The 27,557-nt window shown below is 35.2% G+C and overlaps 3 protein-coding genes across 5 annotated transcripts; 2 read left to right on the top strand and 1 right to left on the bottom strand.

Annotated features, from left to right (window-relative positions):
- The first annotated feature begins 1,643 nt into the window (after window positions 1-1,643).
- Window positions 1,644-4,950, top strand: LOC105975188 (disease resistance RPP13-like protein 4). 3 transcript variants are annotated; one of them, XM_088816191.1, is made up of 3 exons: window positions 1,644-2,945; window positions 3,178-4,694; window positions 4,848-4,950. In XM_088816191.1, exons 1-3 carry the CDS (start codon window positions 1,878-1,880, stop codon window positions 4,933-4,935), a joined length of 2,673 nt encoding a protein of 890 aa, XP_088672317.1. In that variant the 5' UTR covers window positions 1,644-1,877; the 3' UTR covers window positions 4,936-4,950. The 3 variants fall into 3 exon arrangements, with proteins under 3 accessions (XP_088672317.1, XP_088672325.1, XP_088672329.1); XM_088816203.1 differs by lacking the exon at window positions 4,848-4,950 and having other exon boundaries at window positions 1,752-2,945; window positions 3,178-3,324; window positions 4,100-4,236; XM_088816199.1 differs by having other exon boundaries at window positions 3,178-4,889.
- Window positions 4,951-5,119: 169 nt separating this feature from the next.
- On the bottom strand, window positions 5,120-12,206 carry LOC105975187 (ubiquitin carboxyl-terminal hydrolase 18). The gene is made up of 11 exons (XM_013000360.2): window positions 11,574-12,206; window positions 10,491-10,644; window positions 10,301-10,389; window positions 10,125-10,210; window positions 9,845-10,007; window positions 9,620-9,743; window positions 8,970-9,127; window positions 8,313-8,397; window positions 7,651-7,863; window positions 7,065-7,126; window positions 5,120-6,668 (listed from the first exon to the last, which is right to left on the bottom strand). Exons 1-11 carry the CDS (start codon window positions 11,852-11,854, stop codon window positions 5,600-5,602), a joined length of 2,484 nt encoding a protein of 827 aa, XP_012855814.2. The 5' UTR covers window positions 11,855-12,206; the 3' UTR covers window positions 5,120-5,599.
- A 2,028-nt stretch (window positions 12,207-14,234) lies between these two features.
- On the top strand, window positions 14,235-16,484 carry LOC105964773 (uncharacterized). Its single transcript, XM_012989278.2, has 2 exons — window positions 14,235-15,363; window positions 15,442-16,484. The coding sequence occupies exons 1-2, from the start codon at window positions 14,235-14,237 to the stop codon at window positions 16,482-16,484; spliced, it is 2,172 nt and encodes a 723-aa protein (XP_012844732.2).
- The last annotated feature ends 11,073 nt before the right edge of the window (window positions 16,485-27,557 follow it).

Here is a 27,557-nt window from a genome sequence, read left to right as displayed (position 1 = left end):
TTAAGACCCTCCATTTGCTTGTACGTCGATTTGAACATGATCCAACGGTTCGAATTCTCAGCAACGGGCCGATCCAAAAATCTATATATAATATAAAGGGTTAAATACAAAAACACCCCTATACTATGAACTTTGTATCATATACCCCCATGTACTACACATAAATACAAAAACCCCTCTCACATTACATTTTTCTCAAAATATGACAAAAATACCCCTACTCAAGCAAATATATATATATATATATATAGTTTGAGTTATTTTCCATTATATATTTTACCATTTTCAGTTAATTTTACGTGGGAGATTATTTGGTATTTATATTTTTTTCTCTAAAACATCTAATTGCTTATATATTTTTTTTAATTTTCTAAATAAAACCTTTTATTTTTGTCATTTTGAGTTTCTTCATGTTTTTTTTTCTTAAATATCTTCCGGTAGTTTAAACATCCTAAGATTACAAACATCATTTACAATCCTATTATTTTTTAGAATTTGAACTACCGGAAGACATTTAAGAAAAAAATGAAGAAATTCAAAATGACGAAAATAAAAGGTTTTATTTAGAAAAAAAAAAACTAAGTAATTAAATGTTTTGAAGAAAAATATAAAAACATCAAAATTTCCCAAGTAAAATTAATGTTAAAAAATATAGTGAAAAATGGCTCAAACAAACCCTTATATTCATAGGCCTAGCAGGGGTATTTTCGTCATATTTTAGAACTCCTCAAATTCTTAAAGACCCACCAGATTACTTTTATCCAACTCCTCATGTAATTGAAATTGCCATACATACATACAGTTGACCCATTTTTGTTTATTACAACTCTCATCCAAATCCAATAAAGAAACCCATCAAACCAATTCAATTCAACACGTACACACTTGTCTTATTTTAACTCCCTGATCAACTCCTCCGATCCATCTTGCGCTTATTTCGGATCTTCCAATTATATCTTATGTTTTAAATTTTAATACATCATCATCTTGGAAAATGCAAGTTGACTTCTCTATACACTAGATATATAGAGCTTGTGTTCTTGGGCTAAAATTCTTATCCTGTACTAATCGAGAGAGAGAGAGAGAAGAGAGAGAGAGAGAGAGAGAGAGAGAGAGAGAGAATGGCTCATGCTGCCGTATATTCGGTTAAGTGGGCATGACCGGGATCGGTAAGACTACTCTTGTTAAACAAGTTTACAACGATCCACGCGTTGTAGATGTGTTCGAAACTCGTTTGTTCGTGCACATCGGCCCACGCTGTGATAATTTGGAACAAATCATGCTGCTTGTTCTCAATCAACTCGGCGTCTTTTTCACCTTGGATATACTACTTCACCTTGGGAAATTTGATTTGATAGAGAGATTTTTGGGGGATTTAATTGATAAAGATATTTTGGGGTGGTTTGATTTGGATTGATTAAGGGTATTTTTGCCATAATGAATACAATTGATTTATTAAAAAATAGGATTTTTGACTAGGATTTATTCACATAAAATTTAATATAGAGGGACCTATAGCAAATTGCCCCAATTGAAATTGCCATACATACAGTTGACCCATTTTTGTTTATTACAACGTACTCTCATCCAAATCCAATAAAGAAAAAAGAAACCCATCAAACCAATTCAATTCAATTCAACACAACACACACTTGTCTTATTATTTTAACTCCCTCAACTCCTCCGATCCATCTTGCGCTTATTTCGGATCTTCCAATTATATCTTATGTTTTAAATTTTAATACATGATCATCATCTTGGAAAATGCAAGTTGACTTCTCTATACACTAGATATATAGAGCTTGTGTTCTTGGCCAGCCTAAACGCTTATCCTATACTAATCAAGAGAGAGAGAGAGAGAGAGAGAGAGAGAGAGAATGGCTCATGCTGCCGTATATTCGCTTAAGTGGGCAATGATGGAGCTTGCGGACATGTCAGCATTCCAAAAATATTATTCCGACGACGTCGATATCGTTTGGCCGGATGCTGACTTGGATTCATTTCTCGAGGCAACCAAGCTCCTTCCTAGCTACAACTTAGTTGATGATGCTGCTTCCGAAAGGCGAGTAAAAGATGCAGCCCAACAACTCCAGGATCTGATCGAATCCCATGTATCCGATCTCTTATTACGACTTTCCGATCATCAATCTGAAAGCTACTCTTTCGATGATTATACCGGTTTCACTTTCTCCTTCTCCCAACAACTATCACAACTCAAACAAGAACTCAGTTCGTTTCTCACAGCATTGAACTCCACTGAACAACAACAACTAAACAAGTCTTCTTCTGATTATAGCAGCCTTGGGAAACAACAAGATCTGGTGGGACTGGATGAGCAAATAAAAGTACTAAAAGAATGGATTCAGCAGCCCGAATCCAGTCTCAGGGTCAAAACAGTTGCGGGCATGACCGGGATCGGTAAGACTACTCTCGTTAAACATGTTTATAGCGATCCAAATGTTGTAGATGGGTTCCAAACTCGTTTATTCGTGCACGTCGGCCCACGCTACAATAAATTGGAAGAAATTATGCTGCTTGTTCTCAATCAACTCGGCGTCGTCTTTCCCACCTCTGATGAACTACTTCACGAAAACAAAGACTATCTGAGAAATCAATTGTGGGAGGCTTTATCCGGTCAAAAGTATCTAATTGTGTTAGACGACCTGTGGACTAATACTAAAGTCTGGCATTCGATAGAGTTTAGGGGTTTCCCAAGAAACGAAAAAGGAAGCCGCATCATCATCACGTCTCAGATCCAAACCATAGATCACTTTTGGTTTCTATCCAAAAGGATTACCCCATTGCCGTTGTTGAACGACGACGATAGTTGGAAACTACTTCACCATACGGCATTTTCTAGTGGATACAAGTGTAGTTCGGAACTTGAGAAAATCGGAAAGAAGATCGCCAGAAACTGCCAAGGACTCCCTGCGGCAATTATACAGGTTGGAGAGAATATCTATCCTTCTGATACTATATTTGAGGATCAAAATTGATATTGAAATTGTACATGGACAAAAGTTGTTTTATAATACTATAGTATAGGCATGAAAACTGTAAACATCTCTTTCTTTGTGTATCATTCTTTTTTTTTATTATTGTTTCAAGAGTTTCTTTTAGTCTAATAGAGTTAAACTCCTTTTTTTCTTAAATCGATGAGATTTGGCAATTATTCAGGTTGGAGAGAATCTACGTGGAAAATTGGTTCAAGAATGGAAGACATTATCAGAAAATGAAGATCCACTCATCATCACAAGAAATGACGATACACCCCTCTCAAAAGCACTGTATTTTAGTTATATGATGTTGCCTCAATATCTAAAGGTATTCTTTCTCTATATGGGTGTTTTCCCAAAAGAATATGTGATTTCTCGATCCATGCTCATCAAATTATGGGTTTCTGAGGGCTTTTTCAATTTATTATCGGAAGACCTTCCCGAAGATTACTTGGATAAACTTATTTGCCAAAATATTGTTTTGATACAAAAGAAGGCATCTGTAAGTAATGAAACAACTAAGAACTGCAGTCTGCATTTCACATTTCGGAGTCTATGTGTTAATGAAGCAAAGAGTGAAAAAATTTTCCACGTCGTGAAAAAGTACATCGATTGTATGCCAGAGAAGATGAGAAGCCAACACCGCCTGTGCATCCACAATAATGTTGTTCTTGCTTTTAGAGAAGTTCATGAGTGGATGGAATCAGTTCCAAATATACGATCTCTTCTTTGTTTCGGTCCAAAACAACAATATCCAATAGTGTTGCCGTTGTGTTTTAGATTGCTCAAAATACTAGATGCACTTGGAGTCCGTTTCTACGAGTTCCCACATCAAGTGTTTTCACTAATTCAGTTAAGGTATCTTTCCATCACGTTTGACGGAGAGCTCCCCAACTCCATATCGAAACTTTCGAACCTCGAAGTCTTGATTTTCGGTCGGCATCACAACATCAAATCGTCGAAAAATGGTCCGGCTTATCTACCTATAGGGATATGGAAACTGCGTAAACTGAGGCAACTTTATTGCAAAGGCTTTGATCTGCCAGCTCCTCCTTCTTCGGATGGTTCTCATCCGGTTCTTGAAAATCTTGTTACACTTTCAGGTGTGAGTGTTCACAGTTGTACCATGAAAGTTCTTTCAAGGATTCCCATGCTAAAGAGAGTAGCTGTTCAGATCGAGTCGGCACACGATTCACTGGAGACCTTCAGTTTTTTCAGTCAATTTACCTCGCTCTATCAAAAATTTGAGTCATTCAAATGCATCGTTGTAAATCCTAATCTCGGGCCCCACATCGTTCATTGCATTCCGAATTTTCCTGTGAACATTAAGAAGATAACTCTGAGTGGATGTGGATTTTCGTGGAAGAAAATTGAAGTGCTTTCAGCATTGCAGAATCTTAAAGTGCTCAAACTGCGATGGTATGCTTTTTGTGGGCCCATTTGGAAAATCAGTGGCGCACAATTCCCTAGTCTTAAGTTTCTGCTGCTGGAGGACTTGGATATAGAACAATTGGAATTCGAGGATCGAGGCATGCATAGTATGCAAAAGGTGATTTTTAGGCATTGCTACAAACTAAAAAGTTTACCGGAAAACTTGAAATTTATCAGTCTAGTAGAGGTGGATGATTGCAACTTGTCTTTTATGAATAAAATGCGTAGATGGCGATCCATGCTTGGTTTTGAAGCTAAAATCAGTTCGTCAATTACACCTCGGTGAAGTGATGTGTCAATTAACCTCGTGCAACTTGTTCTCTCTTTCCTCTCCGTTTGTGGCTTTTTTTTTTTTTTTAAACTCTAGAGGTGGTATTGATTTTCTATATATCATTTGGTAGGCTGAACAAGTTGTAATAGGAGTTTGAATTTTGTTTTCCTTGATTTTTATTTCTCTACATGTAAGCTAGGTACTCTTTTCCTTGTTTTAGGCCAACAAGGTTTTTAATGAGTCCGTCACCACATGTATCCTTTGTTTATGAAATAAAAATCATTTTTTTGGCCAACAAAAAGGAAAAAAACAAAAACAAAAAAGGAAGAAACCATCAGCTGAATATATATCTGTGAAAATCAAAATAATTATCAATTGAATTGCATTATCGTTAATTCTAGATACGAAACAGGAAGCCATGTTAACCGCAATCAAAGATAATTCACATGAAAATGTGCAACAAGGCAATTTCGATTTCAGTTAAAAATAGCTGAAAGAAAGAGATACAAGAGTGTATCCAAGATTTCTGTAAATATCGAAACCCCGGATCAAATTCCCAGCGCATCCAGTTGTGGGGATGGGATCATTGAATGATATTAAATAAAAATAAAAATAAAAATAAAAATGTTTCTTAGAAATAATTATCAATGGTCATTCAATTTTTTTCCCAAGACTTCCGAAGGTTGAATCTCCATCTGGACACATTCGAATGCTTATCGGATTCAGCCCTACAATATGATAGAATTCAAATCATTTTTCTGAGCCTGTAACCAACTGATCGAACACATAGTCTCCAACTTCCATCGGAATTTACCATACAAGATTTGCAGCTAACGGGCCGGGCCCACGTGAAGGTTCCCGAATTTCTAATCCAACAAAGTTAGAAGGTGTTTTGCTCTTCTTAACTAGAGCCTCTCACTGCATTTTGCTCAATGTAGTTTCCATTTGCATAGCCATTACAAATATCCGATTCTATAGATGCCTTTCCATTCCCATGCACAGTTTGAGGCTTCTCCTTCATCAGTCCACCATTTTCACAGGACGAACGATTCTTCGGGTCAATGCTTTCTGTGGCTAGTTTACTGTCCAGCTTATTACTACATTTCTTTCGTGGCTGTTTTTCGAGAAAACCAGGCGCAAAAAGTGGCTTAAACTTTGCATTTGAATTCTTACCAGAGTTTTTAACATTAACAGAGGACGGTACAGATTCTCCATGCCCAACATTTTCGGGGATGGGTGTAGATTTAGCAGTGTGAGCTTCATCTCTAACCTCATCAGTGGTAATAGCCATGGATGAAACATCATTAGCATCAGAAGATTCTTCATGTAACTCTGTAATGGAAGAAGGTGATTGGGAAGTATCAACTTCTGTAGAATCTGTATCGAACAAGGTAGTAGTGGTAGCTCTTTGCTGAGTGTCGTGTTTTGTATCAAAAGTAACTTCCTTTGGTGCATTGGGCAATTCATCGACTAACTCTGTAATGGAGGAGGGTGATTGGGAAGTGGGCGCATCAACTTCTGTAAAATCTGTATCGGTCGCTTTCTGCAAAGTATCGTGATTTATATGAGAAGCAGCTTCTTCTTTTGGTGCATTGGGCAATTCTTCGACTAACTCTGTAATGGAGGAGGGTGATTCGGAAGTGGGAGTATCAACTTCTGTAAAATCTGTATCGGTAGCTTTTTGCTGAGTATCGTGTTTTATATGAGAAGCAGCTTCTTCTTTTGGTGCATTGGGCAATTCATCGCTGTTGTGAAGTTCAGCATCCTTGACAATGGGCAAACTCAGGTTGGATAATACGATTTCATTATCCAAGATTGCATCTTCTGGAGAATTAGCAGATAAGGACTGCCCAGAATCATCAACTGCAAGTTGTTTGAGGGAAGAATCTACTTCAGTTATTTTCACGTTTTCACTTTCTTCTTTCTTTAACAACTCAGTGGGAAGTAAGCAAGATGGGCGAGCATAAATCCTGTCAAAACCAGTCAATAGAAAAAAATAAAAGCCATTTACATACAAACTAACATTATGAGACAAGCCAGTTGCTCCCGAAAGCACCCCAAGGAATTTGAAAAGATGTATAGATACTTGTTTTGAAATTTACAAGGTCAGTATTACATTTATGACACTATATTATATCCAAATTTACTTAAAACCAAGATGAAAACAATTAGATATTAATTCAAAAGGAACTCTCTTAACAACATCTAGCTTATATTTTTCTCCAAATTTTTACTTTTACTTTTCCATATAGACTGTTACGTAACAACTTCCAAAGCACTTAAAGCTCGCAAACTATTTATTGGGCAATTATGTTTAAGACTTCGGATCAAAAAATTATGCTTCACTGGGAAATAATAGAACTTACCTGCTATACAATAACATATAAGCTCCCTGCGAAAGTACTTCATCCAAATCAACATTAGCAACCTAAGGAGGGAGTTTGTGACAAATGTTAGTGCATGTCTGATTTGTTTGCTTTCTAATATGAGTAGAATACCACCAAACTTACTACAACAATATATAGTTGTATGCATACTAAAAGCTTTATAACAGAAAAACTAGCCTCAGCAGCTGTATACTACTTAACAGATCAACCAAAAATAGCAAAACCATATTTTTATCCTTCAATGTTTCAAGAAACAGGTTTCATCTAGGATTTTTGTAAGTAAATATCAGTAAAATGCCATACGACAGAAATCTGCAAGGTTCTCAAGTACCACATTCACTAGTATGGGTGGGTTATTTCGTGTTTCCCTTTCTCATAGATCACTAATTATACATTAAACATTAAACCAGCAAACAAGACGAGAAAGCATGAGACATGGTTTCTATTGATTGCAATTCCAAAAACCAGCATGCACCGTGCAAATGTTTGATGTCCTAAAATCCCGTATATTGGAACTTAGGTACATGCAACTATGCAATCCAAGAGAGGGGGCAAGTATTATTACCTTACAGTCATCAATTCTGTACCAGCTTCCACGGAAGTCCTTCACATAGCAGATGTAGTGGCCAAAAAAGGATGCATTTAGCATGTCCACATGTACAATAACAGCATATAGCTTGTAAACATCATTTCCATCTTCTAATTCACTCATGTATGGGCTGAGATTAAGCGTCTCCGGGAAATTAACCCTTTTATTAAGTTTCCCAAATCTTCCACTCTGCAAGAAGAGAGTGTAATTTCTTCATCAGAAACTAAAGGAAACAATTAAATGGAATCCCTTGTCTGAAAGCTAAAATCCATTACAAACAAGTACTGAAGTCAGGGAAGGGAAAAGGAAAGATGAGACGGGGTGGGGGTGGGGGTGGGGGTGGGGGGGAAGAGAAAGCGAGAGGTTGACTCTTTAATTTATGAAAAAGCACCAATGGAAACTTCTCTACATATTATAATAAGCTTGTTACCATTCATTCAAACATGGTCTGCATTGGCTTAGCCAAAACACTGATATCATTAAACACTTTTGAACCTTTTTGCAACAAAAAAAAATAGAAGTTGAAGAAATACAAAGGACTGTTGACACATTGTATATTGTATTGACTGAATCGTCTGCCTCTGCATACTATAGATATCTGGTAAAATGAATCAGCACGGCATATTTAAAGAGCTGACCTGAAATCTTTTCAATGCAATTGTAAGAATGTTTGGTGCCCGCTGAATCGTAAGGCGTTTCCATGCCATGACATAAGCATTGCAACTGCAACAATTCATTACAATTTAGTCAAATATGCTTAGCCAATATATAATATCAAAAAGCGCACGTTAATTTTGCATCGAGGAACAGCAATCCAAAATATAAGAACAATGGTAGGCATCAAATGAAATTGCAAGTCAAAGGAATCATGTGCCAGCTGTAGCAATTAAAAAGGCCAAGAAAAAAGTTGTGTATTAAGTTGAGTGAGCCACCCAACATATTATGGAGAAGAATTAACATAACACAACTAGACATTAAGCTATCTAACAAAGAAAAAACCATCCATGAGATGGTAAAAACAATTCAGCTGGCAACTTGAGGTTCAGGTAGTTCTGGATGTGTATTGGGGTGTTGTGAGGATATATTTGGTACTTTGTAAAATGTATTGGGTAATGTGTAGAATTGTGTTTTTTGAGGGAACATGGTATTAAATGTTTGATTATGTATTTGAGAGATGGAAATATTTTTGGGGGACGAATACCAAAAATTGCCTCAGATTCCAGATCTATATTACTGGCAGAATATGGCCAAAGAACAAGTAGCATAATGAATGATGCTGCAAATCAAACACTTACCCATCACATTTATACATATTATCCCCATGAAGCCACTCTTTGGCAGTGAATTGATCCAAACACTCCTCCAAAGATCCAGCATCCCCATGAATTTCAACAGTTAAATCCATCAAATTCTCAAACTGGTTTGAAACATTATCACATTCTGCACATATAACCTGGAACAGGAAAATAATAAACAACCAAGAGAGAGAGAGAGAGACTACAAGTATATAAAAATAGAAAAGAAAAAAAAAAGAATATCATATTTTGGTAAGGTTAAATGCAAATTGATGCATTGATGTGGTTTACATAGCAGAGCGGCAATTCGGCAGATAAGAGTTAATGTCGAATCCTAATTTTATATTTTCATTAGCAAAAATAAATTTTCTCCAAAACAACTTGCAATATTAATATTCACGTCAGATGATTGATCGTCATGTTTGGAATTCCAAAAAAAAATGTCGTGGCAGGATCAAATCACTTGGTCGGCTTTCACAATATTCTTCTATATATATCAATTTGATATATTTAATCATCCCAGTAAAAGACTTTCCTGAATCACTTATATCTATGGGGAGGCATATAATTTAAAAATAAAAAAAAAAAAATTAAAAAAAAAAAAAACCAAAATCGAAAATAAAAGATCAGGCTTGATCAATGCAGGCTACCTGAGATCGAAGCCGACCTCCAAATATATGTTGAATAAGAGTTGTCTCTTGATAGCTAGGGTGAACAGCCTTTTCTCCACCAAATTCGTCAAGGCACACAGACTGCATCGTGTCAATGGCAAACCTGCAAACAATCAATGTTACTTAAAATAGAATTGATTATACACCAAAAAAAGATAAAGCTATTGCTCAAATATAAAATGGCGCAAAACAAGTAATAAACACCTCATAAACTCGTGTGAATCCTCCTGTTTCCCATAGCCAAGATTACCGCCTATGTTCGGCAATCTTGAGAGAATGTTCATAGGAGAAAATGGATGAAGGCTCCGGCTAGCCCTTTCGACATGTATTTGAAATTCACACAGAAAGCACCAATCGTCCTTTTGACCTGGAGAACAAAGAGGAAAAGAATATTCACCACAATAAGTACAAAAGAGGAAACGATGAATAGGTGTATTTGAATAGAATATAGAAACGGATACACAGTTTTAATCAAGTCAATTACATTCACTCCTATGGCCTTTCTCCAACACGTAGGCAACAAGTGGCCGGGTATATGCAAGACATTGAAGAACCACATTAGCAAAGCAACTGCATTGAAGTAAGACGGGAAAAAACAAGTTGGTTATTGACAATGCAGATGATAGAGAAGTAAATTGCAAAATGAAAATCATCACTTACCTGTTTCCACAATTTAAAAGTCCACAAGGAGGATAACCTGGCTTGTCCCAATTGAAAAATTCTATGAATTCCTCATACGGGAAAAGTATCTGAACAATAAAAATGCAATGAAGTTCTGGTCAATGCATGTATATGCTTATGTATGGTAACTGGTAAGCAATTTAAAAGTTGGAGGAGATTGGTGAAATACTTTATTTGACTGTTTGATAATCTTTGAGCTTCCACCCATGGCAACTACCGAACCTTTCTTTCCCCTCAAAGCGAATGTTTGTTTTGAACGGAGCAAATCCTTGCATTTTGTCTTGTGCCCAGAATCCCAGTGAGATTTTTGACAACCTCCAGAGCTAGAATTTCAGATGCAGAGGATATGTTAGCCAGAAAGTAGAATCAGTATTAAAGAATTATGAATGCATTCTGCTTACAAGGTTATAGTCCTATTATAATTATTAGCATGGGTACCATTCATGGAAAAATAATACTAAAGTGTCACCAAAAAAAAAGCCTATAAAAAGCCTGTAAAACATATTGTGAAAGAGATAAGGAAAAATAAACCCGATGGAGAATTCTGAAAACTAAACCTTTAAACCACAGATTAGCAGATTGTACAAGACCCTATAGAATGATTAGAAGCAGTTTTCCAAGGCAAACATACAGATCTTAATGGCTAAAATCAGATATTAGTAAATTTGGTTGACAACGGATGAGGACAAATGATGCTTACGAGTACTAAAAAACTGTAGTTTCCGTAATAATTCTATAGATACACCAGTCTGTCTTAAATAAATCAAGATATTAACGGTTCCCGTAATCTTAGATCATTCAAAATGTCCAATATATGGAATAGAAACTAGCACATTGTTGAGCATTTTTATTAAGCTTAGTTGCCCTGTACGATAAAGAACAGTCTATGTTCGTCATCATGCGCACACAGGCACAACTCACAAGCAAAAGAAAAGCTGAATAGTAAGGGCTTAAATGACTACAGATTTTACAATCTAAATCTGCACAAGAATTTAAGGTTATATCGTAAGCAGTAAAACAGAAGCCGAAAATAATTACGCTCAAAAAGGATACTTCCGTTACTATTAACGAAACTAGAGCCACACATGCTCATGCACATCCTAGCATTGAAGAACAACGTAATTGAAAATAAACAATAAAACAAAATCCCAAATCACTCTATCCTTTACTCATCAATGCTCAGCCACTATAATAAAAAATAAAAATAAATAAAAAAATAGAGAGTATAAACTGTGTAAATAGTGGCGCCTACCAGTACTTAACCATCTTGCAACGTGAACATTGTTTATTCGTGGCAAGGCCGCAAACGGCGCATGAATCAGGAACAGCGGCGGCGCCACCTCCGGGCTCCGCCATGTTCTCTCCTTTCCTGCTATCCGAGGAAGAATAATCGGCGGCGGAGGAATCGAAATTGGAATCCACCATGAAATACCTAGACGCGGTGTTCCGCACCAAATAAAGCAAACCGAAAGCCGCGACGAAGGCAAACACTACGAATTGCAGGAACCAGTTAAGATCCGCCCCGACATGCATTTACAATCTGCAATTGCCTACTGACAGAACAGCTTTCGATTCAACAATCTCACAAATCATCAAGACAATCATCAGCTGAATTTAGGGTTTCTGCAAATTGGGTTGGGTGGGTTGGGGGGAAGAGAATGTAGATTCAATTGGTTATGGAAAGATTTCTACTTATATAAATTAATAAATAAATTTAAATATATATGTAGAGAGAGAGAGAGAGAGAGAGAGAGAGAGAGTAGAGAGAGAGAGAGAGAGATTTATATAGTATTTTCCTCTTCTGTTCTGTTCTTCAAAGCATAGATTTTTCAGCAGAAATTATTGTTTATTGCAGGTAGCACAGATTTTTGGTTCTCTTGTGAGTGAGGTTTGTTTCGTCAAGTGGGATTTAAATTAGCGTCTGAGGGGTAAAATTGTCTTTTCACCACAAAAATTAAATACATAAATATCAGACCAAGTTATAATAAATTATTTGATTGTCTAGATAAATTCAATTTACCAATTTATTTTAAATTATTAGCTTATTATATATTAATTATTAAATAATTATGATGGGATTCAATGATATGTTAATAACATGCCAAATTTATCTCTCTCTCTCTCTCTCTCTCTCTCTCTCTCTCTCTCTCTCTCTCTCTCTCTCTCTCTCTCTCTCTCTCTCTCTCTCTCTCTCTCTCTCTCTCTCTCTCTCTCTCTCTCTCTCTCTCTCTCTCTCTCTCTCTCTCTATATATATATATATATATATATATATACTACATCTTATCATAATTAATTAATTTTTGTTAACCAAATTTACCATTTATTATTCTTGAGTAGTTTTTAAATGTGTAAAGAATGTTGTTTATATGATTTTTTATTTAATTTTTTTTACATTTACTCAAAAAGTCACTTAAAAGGAGAATACAACATCACGAATTTACGAATGTGTTTGCTTAAGTTTATAAGATGTTATAAAAATTTTAAGATCTTTAAGAGCTTATAAGATTTTTTAAAGTGTTTCCTATATTTTTTTAAATAGATGTTGAGAAAACTAAAAATAAATTGCTCGAAAGTAAATACGATCGTTTTTAAAAAGTACATATATCCCACATTTTTTATTTAAGATCTTATAATAAGTAAAAATGATTTCAAACATTATTATCCAAACACTTTAAAATTGAATTTAAAAAAAAACGTAACAACTTATATTTATCAGCCATTTAAAATAAGTTTAATTCAAACGGACACTACGTTCGATAGTGTCTTAAGATTTATACATTTTTTTCTTGTGCCACACAAACTCCTAACACATCTATATTTATAAAAAGATAAAAATATAAAATATATATATATATATATATATATATATATATATATATATATATATATATATATATAAACATGAATATTAATTAAAATTAATTAGGGTCAAAATAATATTTGTGCACGTTTTCCCTATAATTACCATTTTAATAGGCCCAGCCTTTATTGGGTTTAGTCATAGTCTTAACTATATGGACCACTCTAATATCCAAGCCCAGTTTTAACATTAATTGGGACCAGCCCACTAATTAAATAATCAATGAAGAAATTAATAAGCTAAATAAAATCCAATTTATCCAAATAAAATGTCGGTTAATTAATTAAGGGGAAATATGCAATACCCCCCTCAAATGGAAAATATTATGAGTAAAACCCAATTGACTTTTAAGACTTTTGTACAAACCCACATCACAAACTTAATTAGTGAAACCCCCTCAATTAAACATAATAAGACATAAGTACCCTTATTAATAGTTTTTTATAATAAATCAAATATTTAATCACGATATCTTTCCATAACCGTTTCCCTTTATTATAGGCGGACGTGATTTTCTTTGATATAATTACGTGAGTTCAGCCGAGATGAAGAGAGAATAGAAATCTTATCGGCGTTCAACCATTCTTTCTTCGTTGCCGGAGATAAATTGCGTTTGAAGGTTAGAGATTCTGATTTATTCTTGTTGGTTTTCGTAAATGGGAAATTGCGGTTGAAGGTTAGAGATGCTGCTTTATTTTTGTTGGTTTTCGTAAAGGGGCTGGGCTGTAGTGTGTGTATTCAGATATGTGTGTATGTAGAACCGAATTTTATTGTTTATTTTTGGGTCGTCTTAATTGGTGTAAAGAATTGTTACTGATTCAAAATTTTATTTCGTTTTTCACAGAGTCACGTTGTGACTACTCTGTAAATTATTTGTTCGTTTTGTGTTAATTGATATGCTAGTGTAATTTATTGTAATTTGTTTTTGTGGTGGTCGAATTGAATTCAGATAATATTATGTGATTTGCATTTACAGAATAGTGCATATTTATTCATCAGACGTAGTCACATAGTAGTCACATTCTCAATTTTCTTGTGTAGTGCTGCACAGCATGTCGTCAACCTTGATGATTGTGTTGAAGTATGGAGGCTCGTTTGGGGTGAAGATATGTCATGGTGATTTTGTGTATGAAGACCTCGTTGGCTTTGTCACCGATAAGTGGTGCAGTTTGAATGCGAGGGATGTATCGATGACTTACAGTGTTGATGGATATGGCGAGGGTATGCTTGGTGATAATGACGAGGTTTTGTATATGAAATCGTTGATTCGACAACTAGGTCTTGGCCGTGTCGAGGTAACCGTGAAGCGCAAAGACAACGTCTGTGCAGTAGCGTCGGCGAGGGCCCTGCAATCTAATACACAGAATTTTGGGGGGAATTATCTGATGAATGATATGGCGATCCGTTCAAATGGGAATTATCTGATGGATGACATGGGGGTTCGTTCCAATGGATTGGTAATTGATAATACACAGCTATTGAGCGCTAATTGGAGAAACCTTATAAGGGAAGTGGGGCAAGGGTTTCGAAATGGTGCTGTGGGTTTTCGAGATGCGTTACGGAAATATGCTGTTGAAGTTGGGTTTGAATTCAACTATGTTAAGAACGAGCCTACCAGGGTTACAGCAGAATGCAAATATAGGGTGGTAAAGAAGTGCATGTGGAGGATTCACGCATCGCTTCAGAAGGCAAATGGATTCTTCTATATTAGGACATTTGAGAAGCACCATACGTGTGGTGCTTCATTTGGTTCGTCGAGCAAAAATAGATTAACGTCTGACTTAATTTCGCGTTTGATTATGAATGCTGTTAGAATCAAACCTGAAATGGCCCCGAATGACGTCGTGCTCAACGTGAAGCTATATTACGGCATTGACATAAGCTATTTTGTTGCTTGGAAGGCACTTGCTGCGGGGAAGCATCATGTGTTTGGAGATGCTACGACGTCATACTCGTACTTGCCCTTGTATTTTGAAGAGCTTGGGCGTAGCAATCCGGGCAGCGTGTACCATCTTGATGTTGATCCAGTATCAATGAAGTTTAAGAGGTGTTTTTTTGCTTTCGAAGGGAGTTTGTCGGGGTTTAAGGCATGTCGCCCTATGTTGGCTCTTGATGGGACCTTTTTGTCTGGGAAACACAGGGGAATCCATCTAAGTGCGTTGGCGAAAGACAGTGAAAACGGTAAAGCCCAGTCTTGTGTTTTGTTTTAACATGTCTATATATGACTACAATACTTATTCTAATTTTTCAATTGCTCAGGACTGTTCCCAGTCGCCTTTGGAATAGTGAACGAGGAGACTGATGACAACTGGGCGTATTTTCTACGACATTTAAAAACTGCTATTGGAACAGACCGTGTGCTGACATTCTTATCGGATCGTAACCATGGAATTTTGCGCGGTGTGAAGGAAATATTCCCTGATTGTGGACACATATTTTGCCTTGTCCACTTGCAGAACAATCTGCTGCACAAGTGTAGAGGCTGCTCGACTAATTTTCGAGAGGTCATTGTTGCCAAATTCAATGCTTGTGCATATGCACCGACGAAGATTGAGTTCCATCAGAAATTGATTGAGTTGAAAGAATACGGAGGTGCAAAGGTAGATAATTTCATTGCTGACTTACCCTTTGCTAACTGGACATGTTCTTATTTTGTCGGAGATCGGCATAACGAGATGACCTCAAATGCTGCTGAGTCGTGGAACTCGAAGATCAAGGGTGCTCGTGATTTGCCTATCACGAATTTTATTGATTATATCAGGGGTGAAGTTATGATAAATATTAGCATAAGGGCTGAGGAAGGGGCGACGATGACAACGGAGCTTAGCTCAAAAGTCCATGAGCAGGTGGATCAATTGGTTCAAGAAGGTAGAGTATGGGTAGCGAGGAAGTCGTCGGATCATATGTTCGAGGTTCTATGCGACCCAACCGCAGTTGTTGACATAAAAGAAAGAGTGTGTTCGTGCAGGATGTGGCAGATCACTGGATTGCCTTGTGCTCACGCTGCTTGTGTGTTGTTCAATAATACTAACGAGGGCTATAAATATGTTGACAAATATTACCGCAGTGAGGCGTACAGGGAGACTTACTCGCACCCAGTTGTGCCGTTTGTGCAACCTACGATCGACAATAACATGCCGATTGTTGGGCCCCCAGACCACCATGTTCGTAGAGGAAGACCTAAGTCAAAAAGAATACCATCGAAGGGAGAAAAGATCAAACGAAAGATCAAGTGCAGTCGGTGCAACCGAATTGGATACCACAACAAGAAGACGTGTTCGATGGCCATTATTGGGGGTTGACAGTATCGATTGTTTTTCATTTTTTAATTGTTTTTAAGGATTAAGTGTGGTTTTTTTTTCTTCATGGATAAATTTCATTTTCACTGTTTTATTTTTGTTACACCAGAAGACATATATAGTACTTCAACGTGAAATTATTTTGCTTAATATTTTTATCTGATTTTTTTTTATTGTTTTATATCCACATGTAATTTCATTAATAATGTTTCAAATTGTTTCGAGTGTTGTCATCTGGTAGGCATCTTTGTTAGAATTATTATTCAGTCATAGTCACATAGCAGTCATGTTGCCTATGTATTGTTCAGCCTATTTATCTGCTCACCGTAGGCGCATAACAGTCATATATGCTCATTCATCTGTTATTCAAAATGTATTCAACTAATAGTCACATTCGTGATGGGGTTTTGGTTATGTAAAGTAATTTTCCTGATACTGTATGTTGTTTCACACTTTCATGTTCTAATGACTTACAAGCATAGTCACGTAGTAGTCATATTCTTCACAGTATGTTAATAATTGTGATGTATATGCTAATTCCACTGCTATGCACAACATAGTTACATGATTGTCATATTTCTCACTGCATGTACAGTTTACTAAACATAGTCATGTTTACATTCTACAGTAATATGATTGTTATGTAAATTATTATTTGTCTGAACAATAATTTAATTTAATGTCAATACTAAGATCATCGGAAATAATAAACATTCAGGTCTGTTTAATAATGTATAGAAAGAACACAATAAAAAAAAAAAAAACAATAAAACCAAAGCATGTTCTGGTCAACATATAAGTCAGCATAACATAAGTCAAATGAAATTATCGAAGAGTAACATAGAATAGAATAACATATTAGAGTTTGCAGTGTAAAAATGCTTCAACAATGGTCCTGCGCATATCTACGACACCTTCTTCTGCCTCTTCTATAATCATTTGTTGCTGCAAAAATGTCTCTTGGATGATGTACAAGATGATTATGCCACAATCGTTTGTTGCAGGCTTTTGTTGGGGTGAGTCGGCCACTGCATACAATGGTGCATTTTGTGGAATTGCGGATATACCCAATGCAGATGCGTTGAACTCAACAAGTTTTTTCTGTGTGTTGGAATAGCATGTCAATGTATATATATGGAATAGTGTTTACGGAAAAAAACCAAACAAATAAACAACGTACCATATCAGAGCCATCTTTCAAGTACTTGTCTGTTATTCCATCACGTGGGCGTAATGAGTTATAAAATCGTCATTCTTTTAGGTGGCAGTCCAATGTTAGTACTGTCCAGTGGTCAGCACGAGTACCAGGGTTGCCAACAGACAGCAATGGGAATATTAAGTATCTGTGCTTGCCGATGTCCGCGGGTATATCAAAAGTTTTATCGTCTGTATGCCGCGACATAGTCTGCGATAATTGGTAATAAGTTACGTTTATATTTTTAAAACATGAAAATACAGGTGAAAGTAAAATATGCACCAGTAGCAAGCTGTTAAACACAAAAGTTGAGCCGGCAAGTTCATTTCCTTTGGCAGTCGTGTAACATCCGATATTTTGTTGGTGCATGAGTATTTTGCAGTAACCATCTATGACCTGAAAAGGTTAATGTGACTATTATAACATTTAATGTGACTATAAAATAAAATTTACTATGTACTGTAATAAAAGTTTACGTTGTTCGATGTCTGTTCGAGCCTGAGCAAGTGGAATATGTCAGATATAAGTATATGTGTAGTTCCATGCTTCCATATTGATTTGCTGCAATAATTTGTCAACACGAGGGAGATGGTTAGAGTGTACAAAACATACACTACATAAACAGAGTGCAAAAAAAAAAAAAATGATTAATGTCTTACTCTCCGTTCAAGAGTTCATCCGCCAGAGCATTAACCCTCTTTTGGTCGCCATCACTCATCTCAGTATACGTCAGTTCGTGTTTGTGCCTGAGATCGCGGCGCGCTTTTTTTGTGATACGAGGTGTTACAGTTGGCTTTTTGGATCTTGTACGGTTCCCTATAGCAGAGTTTGGATTCTTCGGGTTCTTTTCCTCACATATTTCGAAGTCTATTTTTTGAACTTCTATGTCTGGTTTAGGGTTGTCGAGTGCTCTGGAATATTGATCAATTATATCCTCGAGTTCAGATATTTTTTCATCTCTTGCTTTGATGGTCGCCATATGTTCCTTTTCTGCTGATTTGAGTATTGTTTTTTCAGCTTCTAGGAACAGTATCTGAGCGACGGACTCACTCATATTTGTCAATTGCACATCTTCCATCAGCAATGGATGGGATTCTTCGCAGGCGGGATTGACTAAGTTTCGGGATTGGTGTTGTGCAGATTGTTCTGGTGTCGTATTTGCTAGCTTTTGGACGAGCGATTTGTTTGCTGCTTCGAGCTCTGCCAAACGCACATGTAGCTCGATGTTTTGCGCGTGTGAATCGTCAAGATCCTTATTTTTCTGGGCAATGGATGTTTGCGTTGGTGTCAGTATTTCAAACGATGGCAAATCGTTATTTCCAAGCTCTCGTTCCTCTTCAAGTTTTGCAAGTTTGTCTTGGAGTGCCCTTTTTTCATCGAGCAGCACCTGAGCTGTGTTACCTAGTAGCGTCATCCTCACCTGGACTTCTTCCAGTCGTTGGATTTCTGCTGCCATGCGTGAGTTTTCTGTTTTCAAAGTTGACAGTTCAGAGTTTTGCGCATTGATATGCTTCGTGGCATCTGCTAGCTTCAGATTCACTTCGTCTACTTGCTTTGCTAGTATTATGACATGTTTTGTCTTCTCCTGACTGCTCTGTGAAGGTATAGCATTGAGTCTGCGAGTTGAAAAGAGTAATCGATCAAAGATTGTGACTATGTAATATGACTACAAACAAAAAAAAAATTATATTTAAGAAGTCAACACAATATGACTATACATATTTAAATAGTCATGTGAATATACACATCAGACCAAAAAGATAGCAGTGAACATGAATATTTTTTCAAAATGCACATCTGATAATGGGGTGGGGGGGGGGGGGGGGAGGGGTGATGTGATGATTTAAGATGTATTTTTTTAAAAAGGCCCAAATATCCAAAAGACATGGGATTGCATTTTATATGTTGGCAATATGACTGTATATGACAATTTAAATGTACCTGTTCACACGTGACTGCAATGCTTTTTTCTGTGACTCGAGTCTTGCGATTGAACCCTTCAATACATCTGCTTCGTTCGTTAGCTGAGTAACCTGATTTTGGAGGGATGATTCACGAGAATGGCATGCCTCAATTTCTTTTTTCAATTTTTCTACGTCTCGTTGCATTTCTCTGTACTGTTGCTTCAGCCATACGGATATAGGGACATCTATGTCAGGAGTAGAGTCGTCATCTGCTTCACTATCAGCAACAATCCTTTCCCTGATTTTGGTGGCATCTTGCGCGAATGGATCAGTGCTATACTCACCCTCGGTGCACTTTTGGTTGGCGATTTCGTGAAGTGCAGAAGAAGCCATGGCTTCTTTTTCTTCGCTGTCTGTACTGTCGTCATATGTATCATCGGCTTCATCGTCACTGCTCTCTTCCATGGCTAAATGCCCGGTTAGGATTTGACTTTCTGTATATGTTGGCACTAAAGGATGGTCATTCACATCCTCGGGTTGAATGTCTCGTATGGCCGTAGTTGATATAACATTAGCCAGCTCCTGTATTACCCAACGCCGGAATCGAGGGAATGCATTTTCTGTGACAGGCTGAACAAGTTTGGTTCGCTCGCATATGAAATACTGCAGTTTTAAAAAACAACGGGAATAATAAAAAAAAAATTAGTTAGTAAATCATGAGTGTCTAACATTTGATGAAAGAGTGAAGTATAAGATTCTAACCAGGATTAGTGGAATACAACCCTTTGTTTTGTCGAGTGCCTTTGCAACGTGTATTTGATTCTGAAGGAACTCTGTTATACCCATTGGCCAGTTGTAAGCCATCGTTTGATCGATGTCTCGAACGTACTTGAACATCCACCATGCAACTATTTCGGCAGATGTGTTGAAGAAAACTGTAGACATGAGGAGCAAAATTATTAGGCGGACAGCATCTTCAACGTCGACCAAAGACTCACCCTGCAAGCACTCAAGCAGCTTCACTTTTAACTCTGTCTGATAACACACGCTATCTTCTGCGAACCGTCGAAACGCCAGGCCGTCTCTCGGTTTAAATGACTTTGTAAAATCAATCCTGCGAATGCCGATAGGTATCCCAAATATAAGTTGGCAATCATTGGGTGTGATTCTGAGCGACTTCCCACCAAGTGAGTATGTCCGCGTTGATTTGTCGTATGTCCACAGGATTGTTAGGGCTGTAATTTGAGACCCAATCACACTGTCCTTTGTGATCTTGTGTTTTGCAAACGGGAGTACGAAGTTGTAGAAGGGTGTACGCCGTAAGCATTCGTAATGTGCTGTTTCAAGTGTTACATCCTCGAAGAATGAAACAATTGACTTCAAACTCCCTCTGAATTGTGAGGTCCACGTACCATGGTCAAGCACCTGACGTGCCATTTTTCGTGTTTGATCTGTAAAATTTAAATTTTATGTCAGTTACACACTAAATCAATAATATGCATGACTACATATATTCATCAATATTTTTTACATGTTTCGAGTAATGTAACACACATGAAGCGATAAACAAATTATTCTACTAATATGACTACAGAACATTACTAACGCATTACACCAATGCAATTACAGGTTTTTATTACATGATCAAACCAGATCACTTTCCCACTGGAAAAGTTAAAAATTCACACGATGCTAATGCCGATTGGAAAGACCGATTGGAAGAGAGGATTTTGAACCAAATATCTTCAATTTTTGAATATGACTACAGAACATTACTAAAGCAGTACACCATTGCAATTACAGGGTTTTATTACAGGATCAAACCAGGTCACATTCCCAATGACTACACCATAACTCCATATGACTACACCACAAACAACTATTGCTGGGATATGATACATCAATGCACACAAAAAAGGTTAAACTGGAACGGATACCAAACATGACTGCTGCCCCCAAAACTTTGTTTATACAATGGTAAATCCACTATAAAACAACAAATGGTTCTAATTTGCATCAACACGTAGTCATGTACAAATCTTCATATCAACATGACTACAGAACATTACTAAAGCATTACACCATTGCAATTACAGGGTTTTATCACAAGATCAAACCAGGTCACATTCCCAATGAAAAAGTTAAAAATTCATACCATGCTAATGTGATAATGTGGCTTCATAAGTACATAACTACATATTCAGGCCTATTCACATATAGTCATGATGGTATTGTGTTATTTAACTACATAATCAGAAATTGTTTTGTAATTAACACTTTACCAACTCAGTTAACATTATTCATCTATATCAGTGGAGGTGATTAAACACTAGTCTACAACATGACTCCATATGACTACACCACAAACAACATGACTACATAAAAATATTAATATCAACATGACTACAGAACATTACTAAAGCATTACACCATTGCAATTACAGGGTTTTATCACAGGATCAAACCAGGTCACATTCCCAATGAAAAAGTTAAAAATTCATATAATGCTAATGTGATAATGTGGCTTCATAAGTACATAACTACATATTCAGGCCTATTCACATATAGTCATGATGGTATTGTGTTATTTAACTACATAATCAGAAATTGTTTTGTAATTAACACTTTACCAACTCAGTTAACATTATTCATCTATATCAGTGGAGGTGATTAAACACTAGTCTACAACATGACTCCATATGACTACATCACAAACAACATGACTACATAAAAATATTAATATCAACATGACTACATAAAAATATTACAACAATACACTAATTTAGTTACACTTTGTAATAGCACAATCAAATCAGAGCATATTTATACTGCAAAATTTAACTATTAATAACACCCATTAATTCAATGTGTATGTAACATAGTCATATATAGTCACGATGGTAACATGAATGCTGCCCCATTAGTCATGTTTATGCAACCATAAATTACCCTTCAAAAACACCTAAAGTGAAATTAAATTGGATCTACGGGGAAAAAAAAATTATTTTTTCAAAATTCCAGTTCGCACAAAAAATGATTCGCAAAGAAATAGGAATTGGGTGGGCAGACTTACCGGCATCAAGATGCATAATGTCATTAGGATTGGGTCTTCGTTTCCGCTTCTGTGACGCTTGCTTCTTCATTGCAGAAACCAACCCAGATTCCAATGTGACTACGCAACTCAACTTCACTGGTTTGTGACTACCAAACACAACTACTGCAGAACGACTATTAATGGGAAATGTGTGTGGAAGATTTTGTACCAAACATATTCGATTTTGGAATGTGACTGCAGATTGGAGGAGAGGATTTTGATTTTTTTGAGGTTTTTGATTTGGGGGAAAACCAAATCTCTGTGTTATTGAAGACGATGCTGCGGTTTTCGTTTTCTGTTTTTTTTTTTTATTTGTTTTATTTAGTAGCAGTTTTATTAGGGATGGTAAATAATTAAAACTAATTAGCAGGATTATGTGCCTAATTAATAGGGATTTGAAAATAATTGGTGTAATATAAAAAATATAAACGTGACTTACTAGAGGGGTAAAAATGGAATTAGATATTCTAGGGGGTTTTCACAAAGAAAGATTTATGCTATGGACATATCACTAGTTTTTATCTATAGGAGGGGTGTATTGCTAATGACCCCATTAATTAAAGATGAGGCAACCATCGTTACAAGCTGCTTAATTAGGTGAAGTGATTTTTTTATTATTATTATTATTTTTTATTTTATTTTTTGCATAAAAATAATGCTTAAGTGGGAATTACTGTTAATTAAAACAGCTTTTGGGACATAGTTAATTACCATAATTAAACATTTCATAATTTTGCATTGGGTAAAACAAAATACTATTGCTGTAATTACGTGAATGGGATTAGCATGGAATTCCGGAGTGGTGTTGCCCACTAATATGCATGCATGCATAATCTAGTGTGTGGTTTTTAGGGTTTTTCTTCTTTTTTTTTTCTTCTTTTTTTGAGGATATGTGCATGCAAATACTCAAGGTTCAAGAACCACAATCGTATCAAATACTCCACAATTGTAGTATTAAAAAAAGATTATCCATAAAATTTAATATATACTACATATATAAAATATTAAAATATAATATATTCAAAATATGATTGCTTAAAAGGGGGGTAAATTACGGATATTAAAAAACTTACAAATTCATGTTATATTGGTAATTACAAATAGCCCTGAAATTAACAACATGGTATAATACTAACGAAATGAATGAATTGTCTAAATTATCCTTTTATTAAACAAACAGACTATGAGTAAATTACACATATACCCCACGAGGTAAGAAAAAATATTACATTTACTCCTCGAGTGGGTAAATAACATTTACCTACTCGTGGTAGAGAAATTCAGAAAAAATATTCCGTAGAATCTTCAATATTCCGTTACTCATAACTCCGTAAGAGTGTTTGTAAGACGGGAAAATAGTTCAGGGGAATATTTGTAATTAGTAGTACTACAGATCTGTAAATTATTTACTCTTACCCCATGGAGTACCCGTAATTTACCCTAAAAAAATTCAAAATATGGGAATAGTGTAAGTAAACAAAAATCAAAAAACATTTGGTATAAAATTAAGTCACAATTAAAGTGTCATATCACAAAAGATATTATTTGCTTGCGGTGTTTCTGGGTTTTGTGTTTTATAATGTTGTGCTTTTCTTGAACTTGTATTGGTATGTTTTTTGAGGGCCCAAATTAAGCCCTAATTGGGATTTGATCTCTATGGATTTAATATGATTAATGATTGATTAATGGTTCACTTTTTTTTAGTGTTCTTGTTGAAAACTATTGTAGGGTACTAGCTAATGTACAATAATAAAAAGAAATGACGGGGAAGCCATAAGGCGGGGGGCCACGGCCCCCAACATTTCTCAAATCTCTATTAATTGATATCGAAATATAATATATATATATATATATATATATATATATATATATATATATATATATATATATATATATATATATATATATATATTTTTTTTTTTTTTTTTTTTTTTTTGTGTGTATAAATAGTACTAACAGCTGCCCCTCGGAAATTTTTTAATGCACTCGGTCTACCCAAACTTAAAATTCTGGTTCCGCTAGTGCCGGGAAGTATTATGTTGATTTGAAAAAGAAAAAAAAAACAAATGATTGTATCATTACATAACAATTAACTAGTAATAGAATCAATCATGACTGCATTACATGTTTAAGCACTTTCGGATTAGATTAATGTTTTCGGTTTTCCACCTTATGGTGCTTTAGGAGATTAATTAGTGTTAAGTATTTCAATTGTTGAGCTCTTAATTAGGATTAGATAATTAAGTTCCAGCTGGCATGCCTAATTAGGACAGATAAGCACTAGTGTGTTTATCCAAGTTGACATGTGGGTTAAACTAGGTCTATATATATAGGGCATAATATAGCTTATAGTTTCATTGTTTTGTTTGAGCTTATATTAATATGTTGTACAATTACTAAATTATGTTGTACGATTACTAAATTTTAATCGAAGATTATAGTATGTCAGATCGATCGGTGAACAAAAGAACAAACACTAACCGTGCAATGAAAATCCTAATTATGAACAATATAATATTACATGTAACGAAGAATAACGTAACGCAAAAGGATTACATTGTTGAGCCTTGAATAAACTACATTCACGGAAGAAATAAGCACTCTATTGATTTATAAACATCACATAGTTACAAATATTACAAGAGCTCAAGAAATCTCGCTTCTAGTCTAGTATGTGTGTTATGGTGCAAGTGTGGGTGTTTCTTGCTAACTTCAGCAGCTCATCATTCCTTATATCTCGTAAGGAATATAATCCTCTTACAGAAGATTCCCCCTCTAGTTGTCTTGATCCTTTCGGCTCCAATCAATAGCTGACACCTCATCGGATGGTTAGCTAGGATCGGAGAGTAAGTTATCCACAACACCCAAGATTTTCAAGTGACTTTAATCGGTTCCTTTCACTTCTTCCACGTGGATTGATCTTCCAGCTCAGCTCCACCTCGATTAGTTGATCAAAATACTTCAATTCTCCACCTCGATCACAATGCAATTACCATTATAATAAGAAAAAAAATTACATTATTAAACCATTGTTAAATATTGGTATACTAAAAAAGCCAAAAGCATAGAGTGAAATGTTAATTAATTGAAAATTGATTTCCACTTTCCATCTACAAAAGGGTTATAAATTAGAATATTGAAAGTCACATGGACCAATTGTGGTAAAGGCCGAAAGGCCAAAGTAATGGGAGTTTGATATATAAGCTTAGTTGTGCAATGCATTATTATATATTAATAATGGGTGCAAATTTAGACCGGATGGCCGTTTTAATAGAAAAATCGGATGCCATAGAATGATTGACAGGTGGATAGTTTAAATAAAAATATAATTAAGATTCTAATAATTGGAAAAAAAGAAACAGAAAAAGAAAAAAGAAAACCCCAGCATAACCCGTAACCCGTCTAACCCTAATTATAATAGCGTGATTTATTAAGAGTTATGACTTAAAAGTGCCACGTGTCAATAGATTAGTGAAATTCGATTTATATTAAATATCGGCTGATCCGCTCAGAATTTAATCTGATTAATAATTTAATACAACATTAAATAGCCACAAATGTACATGTCCTTCCAACCAAAAAAAAATCAATTATTTATTTTATTTTTCATCACTTTTAATAATTTAAAAAGACTTGTTAAATTATTAGTCCTGCTAAGTAATTCATTTGATTGGATGGATTCCATTAGTTCACCCCCATTATCTTTTATTTTATTAATTACAATAAAGGGAAAAGTCTCTTGCACTAATGTGTATTGATATTAATTCATATTTTATACATTTTTGTAAATTATAGACATTGACGGATTAAATCACTAAGCTAGTTATCTAAATTAAAAAATAAATGTTTTTTTAATTGTAAATTATACAATTTTGCTATCAAAATTTAGTTGATGCATCATTGAAATTTTAATGGGCATATAATATTAATAAATAAAATTATTCATAAATAAAAATATATTTTAAAATAGGGGGAGTGGGGAATTAATTTAAATTAGATGGAATTTTAATGCATTATGAAGCCACACATTTAATGATCGTGAATTTCAGAGCTTTAATATATAAAAATTTATAATCCAACAGAATTAACATGGTGCATCATACCTTCTTTCTGTTTTTTCTGTTAGCTTGTCGATTTATAATTTATTTATTTTCCTTGCATTAAATTTGAATTTCACATATAAATATTTTAATATATTATATAATATATTTTTTATTACAATTTGTATTATCATTAGTAATAATAATGGGGTATCAATGCATATTGGATTGAAATATTAATATTCTCTATTGGTGTTTGGAGTAACAAATGTCAGATTGCATGATCCTCTCATTTTCTAAACACAAATTGACGATTTCTCTAATTTATTTATTTTAGAAACACAAATTCTCTTATTAGTATTAAAAAAACCATTTTTCTTACAACAATTATTTGACAAAATTATTAACCACTAACTAATAAAACTGCCCACTCCAATTAAATATTACAATTTGATTTATATAGTTTCTTATTCATTTTCTAAAGTGAAAAAAAATAGTTGTACTTACATTTTTTTAATTAATTACAATTTCTACCTAAATTGCAGGAAAAACTATATTTTGCGTCCCTTAAGTTTATCTCGATTACATATCTGGCCCTCCTTATTCATAAAAAAACAAATTTAGTCTCTTATATTTCAAAAATTCAACGCTTTTAGTCTTTCCAATCAATTTTTCGTTAGTACTAATAAAATCAAGCGGTATACACTATACATCACCGCCTTAGTTGATGCACTAACAGTAAATTGACGGAAATGAGAAAATATTAAATTATTAAAAATAAAGGGCCAAATGTGTATGTTTGTAAACATAGGGGGTCAAATATGAAATAGGTACAAACTTGAG

The sequence above is a fragment of the Erythranthe guttata genome, chromosome 1 (genome assembly GCF_056151865.1).
Source record: "Erythranthe guttata isolate IM_541 chromosome 1, IM_541, whole genome shotgun sequence".
NCBI classification, from domain to species: Eukaryota; Viridiplantae; Streptophyta; class Magnoliopsida; order Lamiales; family Phrymaceae; genus Erythranthe; species Erythranthe guttata.
The sequence above is the reverse complement of the archived record's forward strand: the minus strand, read 5'-3'. Positions and strand labels throughout refer to the sequence as shown.